At 40.0% G+C, this 22,525-nt stretch overlaps 1 protein-coding gene across 1 annotated transcript; it reads left to right on the forward strand.

Annotated features, from left to right (window-relative positions):
* Positions 1 to 3,256: 3,256 nt before the first annotated feature.
* On the forward strand, positions 3,257 to 16,379 carry LOC307123291 (GTPase IMAP family member 8-like; the record flags this gene model as incomplete). The annotated part of the gene is made up of 6 exons (XM_079811783.1): positions 3,257 to 3,454; positions 3,640 to 3,702; positions 12,637 to 13,272; positions 13,449 to 13,481; positions 14,776 to 14,838; positions 15,001 to 16,379. The coding sequence occupies exons 1-6, from the start codon at positions 3,421 to 3,423 to the stop codon at positions 16,377 to 16,379; spliced, it is 2,208 nt and encodes a 735-aa protein (XP_079667909.1). The 5' UTR covers positions 3,257 to 3,420.
* Between the last annotated feature and the right edge of the window lie 6,146 nt (positions 16,380 to 22,525).

Here is a 22,525-nt window from a genome sequence, read left to right on the forward strand (position 1 = left end):
AACTTTGTTCTGGTTTCACCTCACTCCAGTCTAAACTAAATGATTTTAGGCTATCTATTAACTACACATTGTCAACAGAAATAAGCTGAAATACTGTGGATAATTCAAACTAATTCTTACTATCCACTCTTGCTAAATTGGGTGAGCACACTTGTGTTCTCATTTCAGATGTTCAGAGTAAATGATCAAACTGATTCGTGAGTTCAGTGTTGGACAGTTCAGTTGTTCTAACCAGTCGTTAAAATGATTCGGTTCAAAGGAGTCATTAGGTCGCGAATCGACACCAGCAGACGCTTTGTGTGTGAATCCCGTCTGTTAGAACATCGCGAAAGATTTGTCAACACACAGAAAACACTTCATAACTGGATAGGATTTGTTTCCCGTTTATTGAAAGTATGGTTTATGTCAGCTGGTCGGTGAAGAGTTAGCGTTTTTTGAGCGCAATTCACATCCAGCGGTAGTTCAAGGAAAAAAATGTCCGAATCCACCATGTGCAACATGGATTCGGTCTTCCGACCTTTTGATTAACGTGATATGTGATATATTAGAATGCTAAAACGGTGCTTATTTTGAAGACCGAGAGCGTGCGCGCGGGGTAGGGCTCTCCGCTCGTTCTCTCTGTCATCAGTTAACATGCGCCGATCACAAGCGCAGTAACGTTAGATCTACATCACTCATAAATCACAATAACTGATCAAATAAGGCTTTGGCGGGGCAAAAATTTGTTTTGGCGGCCGCCAAAAAAATGTCAATGTAGGAAAAACCCTGTGATGGTGTTGGTAAGTACTCTGTGTATCCTTAAATTATTTTTTTACAACACCGGCAAAGATCGTTTACACTCATCTTCTTCTTCTAACGTGACTTATTCCAGCGTGCGTGCGGACAGGGTTGCCAAGTTTTTACAGCAAAACTCGCCCAATTGCTATTCAAAACTAGCCAAAAACAAGCCCAATAGCTTACTGGGTGGGGGGGTTCTCCGGGCAAAATGGCATTTGGGGATAATATATGTGTTATTTTTGGCAGGGCTGCCTGCTAAATTTCGCATTCCTGGGTCTGTATATCACATAATTGGGGTCGCTTCAACCCGCGGACTTGGCAACACAGTGCAGTTGAGTTCTGCTGACATTTGACAACTAACGTTATGCGTCGCTCCGTTGCTCTGATTGGTTGTGGGTCTATCCAATTGAGGTCTTTCCTGGTTCAGTTTAAACACGCCCCATAATCACAGCCCAACGGAGCAGTATCAGACTCATATTCTGACTAGAATTGAGAATGACCACGTCAGGCTAGCTCTTAACCCTTGACTTTATGAAATTTTGTTTTTTAATCCTGCATTTTTTTATTTCCATTTAAAACTCATTCTGTAAAATCCCTTGGCTGTTATTATGGACGTTTAATAATTATTTAAACATTAACTATACATTTAGAACTTTAGACTCTACATGAAGAGCTGCTAGTGATTTTTCTCTCTCATCTTCACTGTTGTTTTACTGATGACATCATAGACAGCAGGAGATCTAATAATCTGCATTCACACTGATGCTCAGATCTCTTTTGAAATATAAGGTGTGGGTTGTCCTGTCGGTTTAATCCCTTAAGACACAACTGACTGTTTACATTAATTTCATGTTATAAAAGCATTTTGAGATGCAAGTACATTTAACCACTACATGGATTCGGACTCGTGCACAGCCGCATGCACAAGCGCTCTTCACCAAGCACATGTGAACATTTGAAGATGAAAACAGCTTCTGTCAGTGAGTTTCATATTTCTAATATATAAGTCCACTGCATTCCAAAGCGTGCACGGGCGCGTCTATGTGTGTGTGTGTGAAAAATTGGAAGCACGCTGAAAAGGGGTGTTTCTAAAGCACACACAATGCCATCGCGCATTTGTGGTTAAAAGCTCAGTCGATTCTCAAATTCTCAGAATTGATCCTACTTTGCTGCTTTTTAAGCTAAGCTGAACTGCATTAGACTGTTATAAATACTCACGTACAACTTTTAAATCTCACTCTACAACAGTTCCTCACACAAAGCAACACATCACGAAGATTTGGATTAAATGATTACAGAAATTTTTATTAATTCAATTTTTTTTTTTTGAAATGCCAAGTCACAACAGATGAAAAGTTATAATTTCAAATGAAGTAAATTGTAAATCAGTCAAGTCAACTGCATTGAAGTGCACTTCATTGGCCCAAGGTTACAATTCTGATTTAGAGCAGATTGAACTGGGCAACACTCAGCCCTCATGTTGTTTGCCATGATCCATGCTTTGCCATCATTGACACGGCCCAGCTCTGGCTGACAAGATACATGCCATTGCCGACAGGAAGCCAGCAGTGCCAGCTTGAGGCCACTGCATGCATGTGGGATGTAGTCTTTGACTAACCCATTTCCCGGCGTGATGACCACGATATTTTGAATATTCCTATCTAATAATTGCCTCATCGACACGGCATTCTCAATAAACCCGTCTCCAGCGTGATGACTCTGATCTTACAAATATTCCTATCTAATAATTGCCTCATCGACACAACATCCTCAATAAACCCGTCTCCGGCGTGATGACTCAGATTTTTGAATATTCCGATCTAATATGACTTCCAGAATAATAATCATACGCTGTTTGAGGAGAACTGGCAATCGACTGAGCCTGGTTTCTCCCAAGGTTTATTTTTATTTTATCTCCATTATGACTACTGATGGAGTTTTGGTTCTTTGCCACTGTTGCCTTGGGCTTGGCTTGCTCATTCGGGCACACTAAATATTAAAATAAATATTTAAATAAATTTTCAACTAAGTTTACTGATCTGCCCACACTGTCACTATATGATCATTTAAATGAGCTAGAATCAAATTCTGTTGCATTATTTTCCTGTTTAACACTGTGAAGCTGCTTTGAAACTATCAGCATTGTAAAAAGCGCTATATAAATAAAGTTGACTTGCTTGACCAAAACTCGATTATGTCAGCTTTTTCTCAAAATGTTGCTTTTTTTTAAAAAACTTACCCACATTTAACCTTTGACTTAAACAAAGGCTCTGTTCTTTCTATTGATATATTGCATGTTCAGATATTCATACAACAAAATATTCTGGGGTCCATTAAGCTTTTGTGAAAATTATCAAAAATGCTGCCGCTGGTGTTTTTCAAAAACACTGGCAGGGAAAGAGTTAAAGCCACTGTAATTTACCAAGCTGTTTCGATATGACACCAGCAGTCATCTGACAGATCTCACTGCACTGATTGTATGGCAGGGAGTTGTATGGAATGTACGCCACATATCAAGTCCAACCAGTGTACGAGTTGTGATGAACAACATTTGATCGAACACAACACGCTTACAGCAAAGGCAGCTGTTTGTTTTTTAATGTCTGAAGTGTTTCACTGTACAAAAGTGACAATTATGTGAAGATGGCCGATTGGAGGGGATTATCCACACAACCTGGTGAGTCTGTTTCTGTTCATAAGTTCTTTGAAATAATGCTGTGCTTTGAAAGTGCAAACACGCAAGGCCTGTGAATTCAAAATTGAAATATTGTATTTAGAGATGAAATACCTTACAGTTCCTTGTTACAATAAAACATTTAAATTCAATCTTTCTTATTAATGATAATACTTTTTTTGTAACAGGTGAAGATCAAGGAAGTTCAGGATTTTTCAACAGAAGAGGAAGTAAACGTCAACCTCTAAACAGTGAGTTTTACATTTAAATAAAGTAACGTGTAGTGCAACAACATATTCAAGATGTGATATTAAATGAACTGATACTTTTAGTATACTTTTTTTTTTTACATTCACGTAATGATTCCAGGGAATTTTCTTTTGAATTATCTTGGAATATAATGAAGACCTGCTTTTTTTCTGTAAGAATTGAATAAAATCTCCCATAAGTATAAGACATACAGTACACTATATTGCCAAAAAAGTATTTGGCCACCCCTCCAAATTACGAGTTCATGTGTTCAATCCCTTCAAGGCCACAGGTGTATAAATCAAGCACTAGGCATGCAGACACTTCTACACACATTAGTGAAAGAATGTGTTGCTCTCAGGAGCTCAGTGAACTAAAGCATGGTACCGTGATCGGTTGCCACCTGTGCAATAAGTCCATTCGGGAAATTTCCTCACTACTAAATATTCCACACTCAACTGTTAGTGGTACACAAGCACACCTCAGTGCACATATGTGTCCACACTACAGGCTGTTAAAAGCAGAGGTGGAAGGTCCAGGGGTCAGAAAGTAAAAGTCCTGACATATGTTTATTCCACTCATGAACTCAGTCAGCTGATTTCACTCATTAATTCTACCTCCTGCCTAAAAAATTAAGATACAATCTAAAAAAAATACATTTCAAAGTCTCTGCTGCCCTGTGGTGGACAACTTGAGACACTGACCATCACAAGATCTCATCAGAGGAGGATTAAACACCTCCACAAACAGCATTACCAGCTTCACACATTACTAACCAGACTGACTTTATTTCTCAGAAGCTCTTATTGAGAATCAACTGATGTTTAGATGTTAATGTTTTAATGAAAAGAACAGTTTGGTTTGATGTCACCATTATGGTGGTCAGTACTTGCTTTAGTTTTAATGATAGTTTTTCTCTGGATGTTGTAATTGTTTGTTATGGCCAGAACATGAAGAGAAAAAATTGCTAGATTTTGTCAGTTGCTTAATGATAATAAAGACATCATCATTATGAAGTGCTCTGATCAGCTGATCTCATCTAGACTGTCACCTGTGTTATTAGTTTCATGTAGTTGATTATTGTAATGTTACTACAGCATGAGACCCAAAACTTTTTTAATAAGAATGTGTATGATTTCAAACACATTTAAACTACTGTGTGATTAGACACACTCAAATCAAGAATCAGTGTATATGAAATCATCTCGATAATGGTGACATTCTTCATGCTACAATGCATTCTGGGAGCTACTGATGAGTTTTGTATGATGCACCCAGAATTCATACACCTGGTTCTTGAGGTTCATATTTGTCTCGATGAAGGGGTTTAAAACTTTTTTTACTGCAATTCTAGTTCTGAACATGAGGGTCAAATGTTAAGTGAGCATCAAAAATCAAGTTTTTTAATTTAGTTTGGAGCTCCAAGACAGCGCCATCTACATTAAGTGTTAAGGGTCCGGCTTTACGCACCTGATGGGTTGAACCAATGAGCATAACCTCAAGGAAAGGAAATTGTGAGACATCCATGTTTTATCTAAAAAATGCAGTGTTCCAGAAAAGCAACAGCTGCATGATCACCGGGTTTTGAGTGAATGTAGATCTGGGTGTCGTCTGCATACAAATGAAACTTGAGTCCAAGAGTTCTCAGAAGTTGACCAAGGGCGGAAATATACATACTAAAGAGTGAGGGACTCGAGTAGATCCCTGGGGAACGCCAAATCTGACTGAGCCAATTTTGGACTTGTGTCCACCCATGGCAACGAACTCCCTACGGTGTGATAGGTAAGATTTAAACCACTTTAATGCAGTCTTCATGATGCCAAACACAGATTCCATACAAGCAAGTAACAGTGAATGATCGATGGTGTTAAAAGCTGCATTGAGGTCAAGGAGAATCAAAATTGACAGCCAGCCAGAGTCTGCAGCAAATAACAGACCATTAGTAACCTTCACTAATGCAGTTTTGGTGCTGTGATATTTGCGAAAGCCAGATTTAGCGGGGCTCAAACAGATTGTTAATTGTAAGATGAGAAACCAATTACGATGCGACAGTTCGCTCAAGAATTTTGGCTAAGAAGGGGAGATTAGAGATTGGACTGTAATTATTGAAATTGTCCAAATACACATTGGTCTTTTTTAGGTACAGGTGTAACAACAGCAATTTTAAAAGCTGCTGGCACAACACCAGAGCAAAGCGAATCATTTAAAATACTCAAAACAGCAGAGCTAACGCAGGCAAAGCATGATTTAAACAAACCAGTAGGTATCAGATCAACTAAGAAGGTGGTAGCCTTCATTAGAGAGACTTCTCTGCTCATAGAGATCAAATCAAGTGTGGAAAAAAGAGAAAAAGTGTTGAAAAGGTATTGTGGGAAAGGTGAGCTGGGATGGTAGAGACACTAATACAACTAGGTGCCTTAACAATCTTAGAGTTGAAAAAGTCAAGAAACCCATCACAGAGATTAGCTACAATGGGTTTATTGGAGGAACAGTTACATTTAAGCAGTCTGTTAATGACTTGAAACAATTGTCTGGGACAACTTTGATTATTAACAATTAACTGTGAAAAATACTGGGACCTAACCGATGCAATTGCTGCCTTATATTCAATTAAGTGGTCCTTCCAAGCTTGGTGATGTACAAACCCGATTCCAAAAAGGTTGGGACACTGTACAAATAGTGAATAAAAAAGGAATGCATTACTTTATAAATCTCATAAACTTATTTTTTTTTCCCCAATAGACTATAGTTAACATATAAAATGTTGAAAGTAAGACATTTTGAAATGTCATGCCAAATATTGGCTCATTTTGGATTTCATGAGAGCTACACATTCCAAAAAAGTTTGGACAAGGCCATGTTTACCACTGTGTGGCATCCCCTCTTCTTTTTATAACAGTCTGCAAACATCTGGGGACTGAGGAGACAAGTTGCTCAAGTTTAGGAATAGGAATGTTGTCCCATTCTTGTTTAATACAGGCTTCGAGTTGCTCAACTGTCTTAGGTCTTCTTTGTCGCATCTTCCTCTTTTATGATGTGCCAAATGTTTTTTATGGGTGAAAGATCTGGACTGCAGGCTGGCCATTTCAGTACCCGGATCCTTCTTCTACGCAGCCATGATGTTGTAATTGATGCAGTATGTGGTCTGGCATTGTCATGTTGAGAATGCAAGGCCTATAACTTGTTGTTCTAGAACTGTTGTTCTAGAACTTGGATATACCTTTCAGCACTGATGGTGCCTTTCCAGATGTGTAAGCTGCCCACGCCACATGCACTCATGCAACCCCATACCATCAGAGATGCAGGCTTCTGAACTGAGCGCTGATAAGAACTTGGGTTGTCCTTGTCTTCTTTAGTCCGGATGACATGGCGTCACAGTTTTCCAAAAAGAACTTCAAATTTTGATTCGTCTGACCACAGAACAGTTTTCCACTTTACCACAGTCCATTTTAAATGAGCCTTGGCCCAGAGAAAACGTCTGTGCTTCTGGATCATGTTTAGATATGGCTTTTTTTTTACCTATAGAGTTTTAGCCGGCAACGGCGAATGGTACGGTGGATTGTGTTTACCGAGAATGTTTTCTGGAAGTATTCCTGAGCCCATGTTGTGATTTCCATTACAGTAGCATTCCTGTATGTGATGCAGTGTCGTCTAAGGGCCGAAGATCATGGGCATCCAGTATGGTTTTCCAGCCTTGACCCTTACGCACAGAGATTGTTCCAGATTCTCTGAATCTTTGGATGATATTATGCACTGTAGATGATGATAATTTCAAACTCTTTGCATTTTTTCTCAGAAACTCCTTTTTGATATTGCTCCACTATTTTTCGCCGCAGCACTGGGGGAATTGGTGATCCTCTGCCCATCTTGACTTCTGAGAGACACTGCCACTCTGAGAGGCTCTTTTTATACCCAATCATTTTGCCAATTCACCTAATAAGTTGCAAATTGGTCCTCCAGCTGTTTCTTATACAGTGAGGAAAATAAGTATTTGAACACCCTGCTATTTTGCAAGTTCTCCCACTTAGAAATCATGGAGAGGTCTGAAATTGTCATCGTAGGTGCATGTCCACTGTGAGAGACACAATAAAAAATTTTTGGAAATCACAATGTATGATTTTTAAACGATTTATTTGTATGATACAGCTGCAAATAAGTATTTGAACACCTGAGAAAATCAATGTTAATATTTGGTACAGTAGCCTTTGTTTGCAATTACAAAGGTCAAACGTTTCTTGTAGTTTTTCACCAGGTTTGCACTGCAGGAGGGATTTTGGCCCACTCCACACAGATCTTCTCTAGATCAGTCAGGTTTCTGGCCTGTCGCTGAAAAACACGGAGTTTGAGCTCCCTCCAAAGATTCTCTATTGGGTTTAGGTCTGGCGACTGGCTAGGCCACGCCAGAACCTTGATATGCTTCTTACAGAGCCACTCCTTGGTTATCCTGGCTGTGTGCTTCGGGTCATTGTAATGTTGGAAGACCCAGCCTCGACCCATCTTCAATGCTCTAACTGAGGGAAGGAGGTTGTTCCCTAAAATCTCGCAATACATGGCCCCGGTCATCCTCTCCTTAATACAGTGCAGTCGCCCTGTCCCATGTGCAGAAAAACACCCCCAAAGCATGATGCTACCACCCCCATGCTTCACAGAAGGGATGGTGTTCTTGGGATGGTACTCATCATTCTTCTTCCTCCAAACATGTTTAGTGGAATTATGACCAAAAAGTTCTATTTTGGTCTCATCTGACCACATGACTTTCTCCCATGACTCCTCTGGATCATCCAAATGGTCATTGGCAAACTTAAGACGGGCCTTGACATGTGCTGGTTTAAGCAGGGGAACCTTCCATGCCATGCATGATTTTAAACCATGATGTCTTAGTCTATTACCAACAGAAACCTTGGAAATGGTGGTCCCAGCTCTTTTCAGGTCATTGACCAGCTCCTCCCGTGTAGTTCTGGGCTGATTTCTCACCTTTCTTAGGATCATTGAGACCATTGATACTTACGGTGAGATCTTGCATGGAGCCCCAGTCCGAGGGAGATTGACAGTCATGTTTAGCTTCTTCCATTTTCTAATGATTGCTCCAACAGTGGACCTTTTTTCACCAAGCTGCTTGGCAATTTCCCAGTAGCCCTTTCCAGCCTTGTGTACAATTTTGTCTCTAGTGTCTTTGGAGAGCTCTTTGGTCTTGGCCATGTTAGTAGTTGTATTCTTACTGAATATATGGGGTGGACAGGTGTCTATGCAGCTAACGACCTCAAACAGGTGCATCTAATTTAGGATAATAAATGAAGTGGAGGTGGAGATTTTAAAGGCAGACTAACAGGTCTTTGAGGGTCAGAATTCTAGCTGATAGACAGGTGTTCAAATACTTATTTGTAGCTGTATCATACAAATAAATAGTAAAAAAATCATATATTGTGATTTCTGGATGTTTTTTTTTTAGATTATGTCTCTCACAGTGGACATACACCTACGATGACAATTTCAGACCCCTCCATGATTTCCAAGTGGGGAAACTTGCAAAATAGTAGGGTGTTCAAATACTTATTTTCCTCACTGTATGTACATTTAACTTTTCCAGCCTCTTATTGCTACCTGTCCCAACTTTTTTGGAATGTGCAGCTCTCATGAAATCCAAAATGAGCCAATATTTGGCATGACATTTCAAAATGTCTTACTTTCAACATTTGATATTGCTATATTCTATTGTGAATAAAACATCTGGGTTACGTATGTCACCTCTGTTCCCTCAGAACAGGGAACGAGACGCTGTGTCGGAATGACGCTACGGGGAAACGCCTCGGTGTGACCGGTGTCTGAAACTACTATCAAATCACGGCAATCCTATTGACCGGCGACAGCCCATGATGTCATCAATGTGCGACCCAGAAGTATATAAGGGTGCCTTGGCAACACATACACACCTTCTCGTCTGAAGGGACTGTTCGGCAAACAGACCCTGAGGCATGGCAGGCAACGCAGCGTCTCGGTCCCTGTTCTCAGGCAACAGAGGTAACATACATAACCCAGACGTTCCCTTTCGAAAGGGAACTCGCGCTGCTTTGGAATGACACTACGGGGAATGATATACCAACGCCACCATGCTGAGTGACAACTGTCAGCACAAGTAAATAAGTCAGTGACAGCATCCCCTACGGTCATAGCCCAAGCTATACGCCTAAAGCGGGACCTTAATGCAACTGCATGAGGTCCTATCCAGACTGCTCAAAGGCCCAGGACCATGACTTCAACAGAAGGGGTCCCTTTTAAGGGGAATGTGGCTAGGGGACCCGAAGGAACCCCAGCCAAGTCACTACCCGGGGATCATATTCGCCCAAGTGCCACCAGGGAGGCCTGACCTAGTGCCCTAAGTGTTTGGACACTTCGGTTTGGCCAACCCTGTCTGTTCAGAAACAGAGCCTCCGGACGGTGCCTCAGAAAGGCATCCAGACTAAGGGACTGAAAAACTGGCAGTCCTTCTTAGCTCGGATCTCAGAGACGGGTTATCCGAGAGAGCAACACTCAGCGTAGCGCTTTACAACCCTTGCTAGTGAGGGGAGTCTACCTGCTCAAATCAAGGATCTACCAGGTACTTGTGTTACAAAGCAATAGGGAGGCCGGACAGGCCTATGGATTGATCTAACAGGGAGGCCTCACGAGAGGCCTGCAACCGTCTGACCAGACTCAGGCGGCTGTGTGCTCATAGACAACCCTCAGTGAGGGGAGCACCTAAAGCTGCCTGGCGGGTAACCCCCAGCTGTAGGCTAAGCTACCATAGGTTCTACTCACAGAGTAACAGAGTAACTGGTAACAGAGAAGTGCCTAAACTTGGGAACTTCGCCCTCAAGGAGGCCCCGTGGGGCCTACTACCTGATAGCAAGTTTCTCAGGGAGGCCTAGAGAGACCAACCACCTGATAGCAATTTATGCCGGCTTCTAGAGCATTCAAGCTCACCCTCAGGGAGGCCCGGTGAGGCCTACTACCTGCCAGCGATGCATGCTAATCCCAAGCAGCTGAGATCACCTCTAGGGAGGCCCAGTGCGGGCCTACTGTCTGATAGCAGTTCATGCTAACTGTCCAAGTGACCACAACCTGAGAGCTCACCCTCAGGGAGGCCTAGTAAGGCCTTCCACCTGATAACCTGCTAGGCCGCATACCCAGATGCCGTACGTCGGTGCTCGCCTTCAGGGAGGCCTGGCTAAGGCCTTCCAACTGACAGCAGGCCTTCAGGGAGGCCTGATGAGGCCTACAACCTAATAGCCAGCAGGCTAGCTGTCCGGATGTGAAAAACATCGGTACTTGCCTTCAGGGAAGCCTGGTGAGGCCTCCTACCTGATAGCAAGGCTTCAGGGAGGCCTGATGAGGCCTACCCCCTGATAGCCTACTAAGTACCACACATCGGTACTCACCTTCAGGGAGGCCCGTTTTTTTTGTGAGGTCTTCCAACTGATACAAGCCTTCAGGGAGGCCTGGTGAGGCCTACCACCTAACAGCCTGCCAGGCTATTTAACCAGATGCCAACATCGGTACTTACCTTCAGTGAGGCCTGGTGAGGCCTTCCAACTGATAGCAGACCTTTACGGAGGCCTGGTGAGGCCTTCCACCTGACAGCCGGCCTCCAGGGAGGCCTGATGGGGCCAAGAACCTGATGGCCAACCAGGCTAATTGTCCCGATGCCATACATCAGTACCTGCCTTCAGGGAGGCCTGGTGAGGCCTTCCACCTGACAGCCAACCTTCAGGGAGGCTTGATGGGGCCTAAACCCTGATAGCCAACCAGGCTAATCATCCCAATGCAGGGATCCAGGATAACTTTTTGCCTTGGTTGCACTGGTGCGCCTAACTTTTTTTTATTTAGGTGTACCAGCACAAAATTTAGGTAACCACAGGGCTTATTTTTAAACGTTGATTAAACAGCACAATGATGCCCCCTCCCCTCCCAGAGAGGCGTGGCGAGTCGAATAATCCATAGTCAGTGGGGGTAAATTCATTAAACAGAAGACCATCAGACTGACTGTGCCATGTTTCCATGAAGCACACCAGGTCGAGTTCTTTTTCAATGATAATATCCGATAAGATCTGGGACTTATTGTTCACCAAGCATGTATTTAACAGCACCGATTACAGTAGGCGTGGAGCTGATGAAGATGGCGACAACTGCTCTATATGTCGAAGAGCTGATAAATTATTTATATCGGCACCAGCACACGACAATCATTGAGCTTTTCATTGAAATTATGGAACCGAGATGTTAACTGAAGAGAAGTGTGTAAACCCGCGTCCTGACGCGCGATGTATGTAGCGTGGAGGACGCAAAATTCAGAGATTACGGCAAAGTTCATATGTGCCATGAGGTAGATAATAATTCCTTTTAAGATTCAGCAGATTAGAAACAGAGTACCTTAGAGCCATGAAGAGAGAATCCCCGGCGGCAACAAATAGTTGAAGGAATGATCCCGGCAGATAAAACTCTGTGATAAAAATAATAGTCCAAATATAATAATGCCGTTCTGCATTATGCCAAAGAAGGGCATTATGCCAAGCTCCAAAAGCCGTGACCGCTACCCACTGATAAACAGTAACACAATTCAATAAAAAATAACAACGGAGAAAGGAGCGGCAGCCAAACGTGCCAGCATTCCCTTTCTGATCCGCCGTTCCAGAATGGGATGGCATTAAAGTTCATGTGTACGAAAAGGCTGATGTCCCAAAACTTTTGGCAATATAGTGTATATGTATGGTGTATACAGTTTCTCTTTCCATTATGAGGCAAACAACAATAATCATGTTACCAGCATGTCTCAGCACACTGCATTAGTTCACATTAATCAGGTCAGATTGTGAAAAATCACCCATCTACTCCAAAACTTAATTTAAAATAATCAATTAACAGAACTGTGAGTAGCTATAAGCCTGTTCATGTCATTTCAGTGTCTGTGATTAAAGAGGAGCTGATAATAGTTCTGCTGGGGTCAAACGCAGATGTTAAAGCCTCCTGTGGAAACACAATCTTTGGACGAAAGGTGTTCTTGGAGTCACCGTTCTCTCTGAATTTCTCTGAAAGGCATGATGGGATGGTGCTGGAGAGACATGTGGTGGTCATCAACACTCCTGACCTGCCCAATAATGCTCTCTCTCCTGAAGAACAAGACCCGAAGAGATTCTTCCATCTATCTGGTCCTGGACCTCATGCCCTGCTGCTGGTCCTCAAGCCTCGAACATTAATAGATCTAAATAAAGATGTTCTCAAGCTTATTAACAGTATTTTTGGTGCAAGTGCATCTGAGTATGTTATTGTGGTCTTCATGCATGAGGAGCAGGAGCATGTGAGTGTTAAAGATTCTGACACTGACAACAGATCAGTGAAGTATTTACTACATACCTTCAGACAATCACACCATCATATACAGAAGAATGGAGACCAATCACAGGTGCAGAAACTCCTGGAGAGCATTGAGAAGATGGTGGAGGAAAACGGAGGCCATGGCTTGAGGATTCCTGATGATCCAAGGCCTTTCCTGATGAAAAAAGACACAGTTTATCAAACATCAAATAAGTTGCATAAGGGTAAACCTTTACCTTCAGTTCATCTGAAATATTAATAGAGGGATTAGTAAAAACAAATATTTGTGTATTGGATAAAAATAATATTTTATTTTCGTGACGCATTAGAACAAACTGCTTTTATGATCTGTAGATGAAATAACATATTTCCTGCTCTTTTTTTAATGTTGTGTGTTCAGATTTAAGTAGAAAGGCATGCAGCGTGAATCAAAGTAAGTATGAATTGAATTTTCAATCAAATTAGAGTGAACTTTTGACATTAGTCAATTTCCCACTATTTTAGAACAGTTTAATCCCAGTTCATTATTTCATGTAAGTTCCATGTTGTGCGGTACGTGTACATGATGACCATTGCATTTCAAAATCATTTGGGTGCGTAGGGCATACAACAATATAAAGTAATGACAAGTTAGTAAATAACATGCTGCAAAAAATGTGCTGTAAAATAACAGTAATTTACTGGCAGCTGTGATTGCCAGTAATGTACTGTTCATTTACAGCCTTCTACTGTTAATTTACAGCTCTCCTTTTTTACAGCATGTTACCATAATGCTATAGAAGTTAATTCATTTTACAAGTACGCCGCCACTGGACTCTAGAGCAGAGGAGACGTGTTCTCTTGAGTGAACAATCACACTTCTCTGTCTGCCAATCCCAAGGATGAGTCTGGGTTTGGTGGTTGCCAGGAGAAGGGGACGTACTCTTCATTGTGCCAAGTGTAACGTTTTTTTTTTGGGGGGGGGGGGGGGGGGGGGGGGGGGTTCAAGGATTGGGCTTGACCCCTTAGTTCCAGTGAAAGGAACTCTTAATACTTCACCAAGACATTTTGGACAATTTCATGCTCCCAACTTTGTGGGAACAGTTTGGGGATGGCCCCTTTCCCAACATGACTGCACACCAGTACACAAAACGTTGCTCCATAAAGACATGGATGAGCGAGTTTGGTGTGGAGGAACTGGACTGGCCTGCACAGAGTTCTGACCTCAACCCGATAGAACACCTTTGGGATGAATTAGAGCAGAGTCTGAGAGCCAGGCCTTCTCATCCAACATCAGTGCCTGACCTCACAAATGCGCTTCTAGAAAAATTTCCATAAACACACTCCTAAACCTTGTGGAAAGCCTTCCCAGAAGAGTTGAAGCTGGGCCAACTCCATATTAAACCCTACGGATTAAGAATGGGATGACATTAAAGTGTTTATGTAAAGGCAGGCGTCACAACACTTTTGGCAATATAGTGTACATCTACAAAAGTTCTTAAATCAGTTAGATTTTATTTATTCAAATGATAATATGAATTGTGACACATTACACAGACCTGGTTTGACCAATCAAATAGAAAGGGACGTCAAAATGGTCAAAATGTACACAGACCCATTTTTAGGTGGTGAAGTGTTAATTGACTTTAACTCTAAAAACAGAGAGAGGAAATCAAAACAATAAAAAGTTTACAAACTTACAGGCAAGTGTTGCATTATTATTGGATAATAATGTGCTTCATCTTTAGATCCCAAGACACAGAAGTTTCAGCCAAAGTCAGAAAATCCCAGAAAATTAATGCGATCAAAATGTGAGTATTACACAAAATAACATATTGTTAACATATTGAGTATTTATTATTATTGTTGGCTTTACATAGATGATTAATGAATTTTTTTCTCTATTATAACTCGTTAAGATGACACACTTCATCTTTTAAAAAAATTGTGATGTTTGTGTTTATGATTCACAGCCACAGCTGGCCATGAGAGAGGCTTGAAGGGTGTAAGAATCGTCCTGATTGGAAAAACTGGAGTGGGAAAGAGTGCGACCGGGAACACCATCCTCGGATGCGATGTATTTCAATCAAGGACAAGCATGAAATCTGTTACCAAGACCTGTCAAAAAGAGCATGGAGATGCCTGTGGTCGACCTGTGACTGTGGTGGACACACCAGGACTCTTCGACACAAGCCTCAGCAATGAAGAAGTTCAACAGGAGATCATGAGATGTATTGAACTGTCGGCTCCTGGACCGCACGTGTTTCTGCTGGTCATCGCCTTCGGCCCGATCACACGAGAAGAGAGAGAAACCCTTCAGCTCATCAAAATGACATTCGGACAGGAAGCAGAGACCTACACTATGGTGGTGTTCACACGAGGAGACAATCTCGCAGATCAAAGTATCGAAGATTACATTAAAGAAGGAGATCAACATGTCCAGAAACTGATAAATGACTGTGGGGGAAGATTTCATGTGTTCAATAATAAACAGAAGGATCCTGATCAAGTTGTAAGTCTGTTAAAGAAGATCGATAAGATGATGTGGAATAATAACGCTAGTTTCTACAATGACAAAATGTTTCAGGAGGCAGAGAGAGCATTCAGACTCATGCAGATCAACAGAGAGAGAGAGGAGGAGGTCAGACGAGAGATAGAGGCCATTAAAGCCAAACATGAGTCTGAAATCAAAGAGATTCAAGACAAACTAGAGGAAGAAAAAGCAAAAGGAAAGGTTAGAGAATTTCTTATCCTGGGGAGAGGGAACACACTGTTGAGAATAAAGAGAGAAGAGACAGCAACAACAGACACTGGACAAACGCAAGATCATTGTGAATCTAAGTCACATGTTGAGAGAAAGAATGATGATCGGATTGAAAAGCTGCTTGAAAATCAGCTTTCGGGAACTACAGATCTGGAGAGAGAGACACCAGAAACAGGAAGAGAAACTGATGAAAATCGTAAGAAACATGTTAAAAAATGGAAGGGGTTTAAATCATTAAAAAGAGGCAAAAAGCAAAGGAAAAAGATTGAGAGTGCAGAAGAATGTAAAACAAAAGAAACAGCAAGAGGAGAAGACAATGCAGAAAATATAAAAGATACAGTCACAGGTCAACAGATCAGCGAGGATTTAGCTAAAGTATCTGAAGAGGAGAGAGAGGCAGAGAAAGAGCATCTGCTTCAGCACTATAAAGAAATGGAAGAATGCAGACAGAAGTTGGAGGAGGCCATGAGGACATACAAAGAGACCGCTGATGTGTATGCTGCAGAACTCAAAAAAATTGATGCCAGAAATGCTCAAAACATTGATAGCTGGGAGAAGAGCCATGGGAAACCCTGTGTGCTTCAATAACGGATAATACATCATTAGATTAAATGTACGTTTCTCCTTCATAGGACACTGCTAAACTAATAAGAGTTAATCTGTGAATGAAGATGTTTCATTTTGTTGCTCTGTCTCACACTGGACTCAAACATGCTAATGCTAAATCTCAACCGCAAGAGCTGCTCCACAAGTACTGCATGTGAGATAAACTACCGTACTTCACTATATATGCACACAAATGCTATACCTAACAGGACTACATATAGTCAAATGGTTCATATTTCCAAAGAGGACATATTCATTAAACTAATATATTCAATTTAGACATTTTATAAAGTTGCACACAGTATATATATATATATTGTTCTTTTATATTGTTTTTATATTTTAACAGTACCCTTATAGACAAATCTTCTTGGCCTAACTTGAGGGCGTTCTCTAGATGTTTACCCGTCAGAGCAGATCTAAACGGGTCTTCCTCGCACCGGAAAGAATACTCAAAAATAATATTTGTCTGGTAACTGTGCATTTAAACATTACCCTTACAGACAAATCTTCCTGGACAGGAACACCAGGGCTATCTCTACTTAGAATGTACAGCCTAACATGCCAGTGGTCAAGATTCACTGGTGGGATCCCATGTGCATCTATTGAAATCATTGGCGTTCTTATTAGGGGCCAAGCACGAAGGTGCATAGGCACCTATTGAAACCGTTAGCGTTCCTCTTCTTCTTCTTCGGGAAAGTTATGAAATTTGGCACACTCATAGAGGACAGTCTGAATTGTCAACATAGCAAATTTGGAGTCTATATCTCAATCCCTCTAGCACCACCACCTGTCCTAAGTTGCACTCATGTTTATGCTAATAACTTTTGAACCATAAGGGCTAGAAACAAAATTCTTTTTTCCTCTGATTCCTTGCCTCAAGCACCCTACGACGTCAAATTTTCCCGCCATTTTGAATTTTCCGAAAAACCTACTTTTGCGAACTCGTCCTAGACGGTTCATCCGATTTGCATGAAAATTGAACCAGATCATCTTCAGACCAATTCAAGTTGATTTGTCAAATCATTTTCAATAAACACACAAGCAAATTTTACGTAACGTTTGCGAAAACACACTTAAGGCGCTTATCTCCGCAACGCTTTATCGTATTCAAACTAAACTTGGTACAAGTCATCACAAGCATGACTTGAGGCAACGTGCAGCGTTTCGGCGCAGTGCCATCTACTGGTCCGGAGAAACGAAAAATGGCTTATTACTTTTGAACCGCTTGTCCAAAAATCATAAAAATGGTTAGATTCAGGACGGCATGCCGAGTCGTCTGATTTCCAATTTTACCATATCGGCCATTTTGACTGTCGGCCATTTTGAATTATGTGCTAAAATGCTGTATTTTATGAACGCATGAACGGATTGTTACGAAACTCGGTATGGGTCATCAGCACGATGCCTTGAAGTAGCCTGAGAAGTTTCGAAACAGCGCCACCTAGTGGATAATTTTTTTTCAAACGCTTATAACTTTGGGTGGGGTTAACTTATTTTCATGGGACTAACTTTTTTTGTCTCCTGAATCCTCACCGAGTCCAACGATACCAGATTTGCCAGGTTTCGGTGTATGGTTTGTGCAGCACGGTAATTTAGCGCTTAAAAAACGTTAGCTGATATTGTCGAAACCGCTAGTCCGATTGTGACTAAACCAGTGTCAGAAGTTCGAAAACATAGGTTGATAGCAATATGCTAATGCCCAAATGTCAAAATATTGATAGTAAGGGGGTGTAAAATCCAATCAAAGTCAGGTGTCAGTCATTTTTCATGTGTTTTTTCATATAAATGTCTATAACTCCAAAACGAAATGAGATATTTTCACCAAAATTGACACACACATGTATGGGCTCACTCCGAGGACACATACAAAAATGGTAGGATTGTGCCTCTTGGTGGCGCTATAATAGAACAAAACATGAAATTTGCTATACTTTGCAAATGAATTGGTGTTATCATTACGAAACTTGGTATGTTCCATCAGCACCATGCCTTTAAGGTACTTAAAAGGTTTCAAAACAGCACCGCCATGTGGTCCATACTTATAATAAAAAGGCCTCTTGAGGCTATTTTTCTGCAATGACATATTGACACTATATTGACACCCTGCTTTGATACATTGACACCAATCTTTGCAAGTGTCATTGTTCCCTTATTCTGACCACACCACATCAATTTCGTAACTGTGCCACCTATTGGTTGAAAGTGATAAATCATTAAATCATTATTATTGACTGTATTTATCGTTTTGCAGCTATTTTGCCTAAAATCACCTTAATAGGTCTTTAATTGCTCATTGCTGCAGTTGATCTGACATTGTCAGCCATTTTGGCATGTCTTGTCTTCTTCTTTGCGCTTGGCCAAGATAATGGCTGCGTGCAGCTATATTTATTATTATTATTATTATTATTATTATTATTATTATCATCTTTATTCAAATATTGGAGTAGGGATCTATTTAAATCGCTAGAAGGCACTATAGAAATATTTCTGAATTATTGATAATTATTTGTATTTATTAAATCTATTTTCCAGAATATTTCAATTACAGTTCTGTACAATGGCAACATATATATATATATATATATATGCATTTTATATATATATATATATATATATATATATATATATATATATATATATATATATATATATATATATATATATATATATACATACATTATATGAGATTAAGGCAACTATACATTATAAGACTCATTTATATAGTGTAAAATAAATACAGTACGTGGGAAATTAGTATTATGATATTATAATAATAAGTGGGATATCATATTGTATATCATAATGTGAGAAATTGAAACCAAAATACACCCTACATTATGAGTCAAAATTGCGAGTTACCCTTATAAAATATTGAAGCTATTTACAGGCATTATTTGTGGTTAGTTCATGTTAAGTAACTCATTAACTAATGTTAACGAATTGCGCTGTTGAATAGATTTACAGAAATTTTCCTAACTCCCCGTGTCCCTGTGCAGTGGACATTTGTTGTGCATTTCTAGGCCCTCAACCATTTCCCCAAAAACAGTAGAGGGACATAGCCAAGAGCTTTAAGCTTTTCCATTTAAAATATAAGAATTTTATACGGTACAATTTTTAAAAATGCATAATGTAAAATATAAATGTAAATTGTATAACAATTCTGAAAGAAACCAATCCAAGCCAACATGCTTTTTTGTCGTTTTCATACTCAATACAATTTGGTTTTATGAAAGCCCACCTTTCTGAACATTTCTGGCCTTGCCTCTTCTTTTCGGAAGTGAATAGGAGTAGTATTTTGAGAGAAGCAATCGAACATCAGGGAGAACAACTAGTGTGTTAGTACCAGGAGGTGGAAAGAGTAACAAAATATTCTACTCAAGTAAAAGTACTATTACGTCAACAAAATTTTCCTTAAGTACAAGTAAAAGTACCGGTCTAAAAATTTACTCAAGTAAAAGTAAAAAGTAGTTCATTTAAAATGTACTCAGAGTAAAAGTTACTGAGTTACTTTTTTAATAGCAGAGGTGGGGAATCTCCTGTGTAAGGTTGTGGTAGAATGAGATTTTCACGATATGAAAACATCAGAGTTTCACAGCATCACGGTATTAAACAATTATTTAATAAATAAACTGTATTATTAAATTATGGTTGTTATTATTATCACGTTAAATTGGCATGAAATGAATGAAAACGTTTTTCTTTTCTTTTTTTGGTTGAACAAATGCTTTATTATAACAAACTTGAAACCATTTGTTTTGTTTATTAAAATTTCAATAAAACATGTCTAATCAACCAAATTCAATAAATGGTTATGAATTAGATTAACAACTTATTTTTATCATTAACTTATTAAAATGTTTAAGAATCCTATGATTTTTTTTCTTTTTATGATTTTTATACAAATATATGACCAAAACGGTGGTAATTAAATAAAATGTAACAAACTTTTATCCTTTTATTTTTTGGCAAAGTGCTGCAAAACAGAGATTTTTCAAGAGATTTTCAAAAACGTTTATTTTGATGGGTTTTAGTGAAGAGCTGCTTCTGTGAAAACCTGTTTCAGAGTGTATTTGACTGGTTTTTAAAATGTTCATGTGTTCATGTCCATATATGGTTTGTGAGACGTTAAAACCATAGACAGTAAAAGAAAGGTTAAAACACCACGAACATCGCGTACTTAAGTAGCCTATGTAGTAGACGAAACGGCGCTGCTCATCACAGAGACAGAACAAGCAGATAATGTATTTATATAGCAGTGTTTTGCTTTAATATTCACAGACCATGTTGCGATTTGATTTATTGTAGGCCTACAGCTCTACTGTCAATGTATTCATTCATCCATCAGTTTGCTTGTTTTACGTATCTGCGTTATACTGTAAATTAATTGTCGTGACTGGATTCCGGGATTCCCTCCGCATCCCAGAAATCACTCAGCCTTAAGTTAACCCTTTAGGCTATATATTTTATTCATACAGTGAAGACTTTGCAATGTTTTATAAATGTTTCACATTTGATTATTCAATTACTGTATAGTAGGCTACTATTAGCAGTAGGCTAAATAGTTCATTTTTACTGAATGTTTTTTTACTCACCCCGGGTCATTTCAGGCTTTTTAATGAACGCACTGACAAACAAAGTTTGAGGGCCCCAGAAGTCTAGGTACTGGCACTGGAAACTGGAGCATTTAAATCTGGCATATCAATGTAAATATGAAATACTTTTTATTTGAACTGTCAGTTTACAAGAATCAAAATTTATTTATGTACCTGTAATGTATTATGTTTATGTACATGTATATAAAACATATTTTTGTATAGACAGTTCTGCTTCTCCAGCATGTCGGTCCCTCGAATATTCTGATCTATTATGACCTCCGAGCTGTAAAACTGCCAGAATAATAATAATAATACGCTGTTTGTTAATTGGCCAGAGGAGAACTGGCACCCCGACTGAGCCTGGTTTCTCCCAAGGTTTATTTTTCTCCATTAGGTCACCTAATGGGGTTTTGGTTTCCTTGCCACTGTTGCCTCTGGCTTGGCGTGCTCAGTTGGGGACACTAAATTTTTCAACTAAACATCGAAATACATCTAAATTTATAAACTAAATTAACCATTTAAACTAAATTACTGATCAAATTATTGATCTAAAGCCCACACTGTCACTGTATGATACTTTTTCCAGAATGGCTATACAGCTGAATAAAATTATGCTGCATTATTTTCCTGTTTAACACTGTAAAGCTGCTTTGAAACAATCTACATTGTTAAAAGCGCTATATAAATAAAGTTGACTTGACTTCTTATATACACTGATCAGGCATAACATTATGACAGGTGAAGTGAATAACACTGATTATCTCTTCATCACGGCACCTGTTAGTGGGTGGGATATATTAGGCAGAAAGTGAACATTTTGTCCTCAAAGTTGATGTGTTAAAAGCAGGAAAAAATTAAGGATTTGAGTGAGTTTGACATAGGGCCAAATTGTGATTCTCACTGAATCCTTGAGAACCACTATTAGGGACAGATCATGTCACAAGGCCTTATCACCCATCCAGAGACTTTATTCCTGATGACCGCCTACACCCTTCTAGAGAGAGCACATCTAGAGGTCCTACACCCTACATTCCTGACTTTACAGCAGAGGACCCAGGACAGTTTGCTAGACTAATGATATCTCCAGAGAAATTGCTGCCACATGAAGTCACAAAACAGTTACAAGTGTTCAGTAACAGGTCGTGTGTAACGGGTAGATATTATCTGAAAAAAAAGATTATTTTCGGAGACTTTTATTTTGACGGGTGAACTGGTTTTCGGCGTTCGGGGTGCGCTGGGAGAGAAGAAGAAGCAGAGCGCGGTGTATGAGAGTGACGCACAAAGAGATTGAGTGAGAGTGATGTGTCGTGTTCGAGGAGCTCGTCCGATAAAGTTACTTCACGGAAGTTAATCGGGGCTTTAGTCGAATAAAGGACGACAGCATCAAGTAATTTTGTGAGCTGTATCCCGCGTTTCGTCGTGAAAGAGTTTTTGTGTCGTTTTGCTCCAGGGATTGCATTGCATTGGACTGCTGGAATGATGCAGTAATGCTTCGTGAAGCATCCGTAAGTGCATATAAAGTACACATTT

The sequence above is a fragment of the Gobio gobio genome, assembly GCF_949357685.1.
Source record: "Gobio gobio genome assembly, chromosome: 1".
Taxonomy (NCBI): domain Eukaryota; kingdom Metazoa; phylum Chordata; class Actinopteri; order Cypriniformes; family Gobionidae; genus Gobio; species Gobio gobio.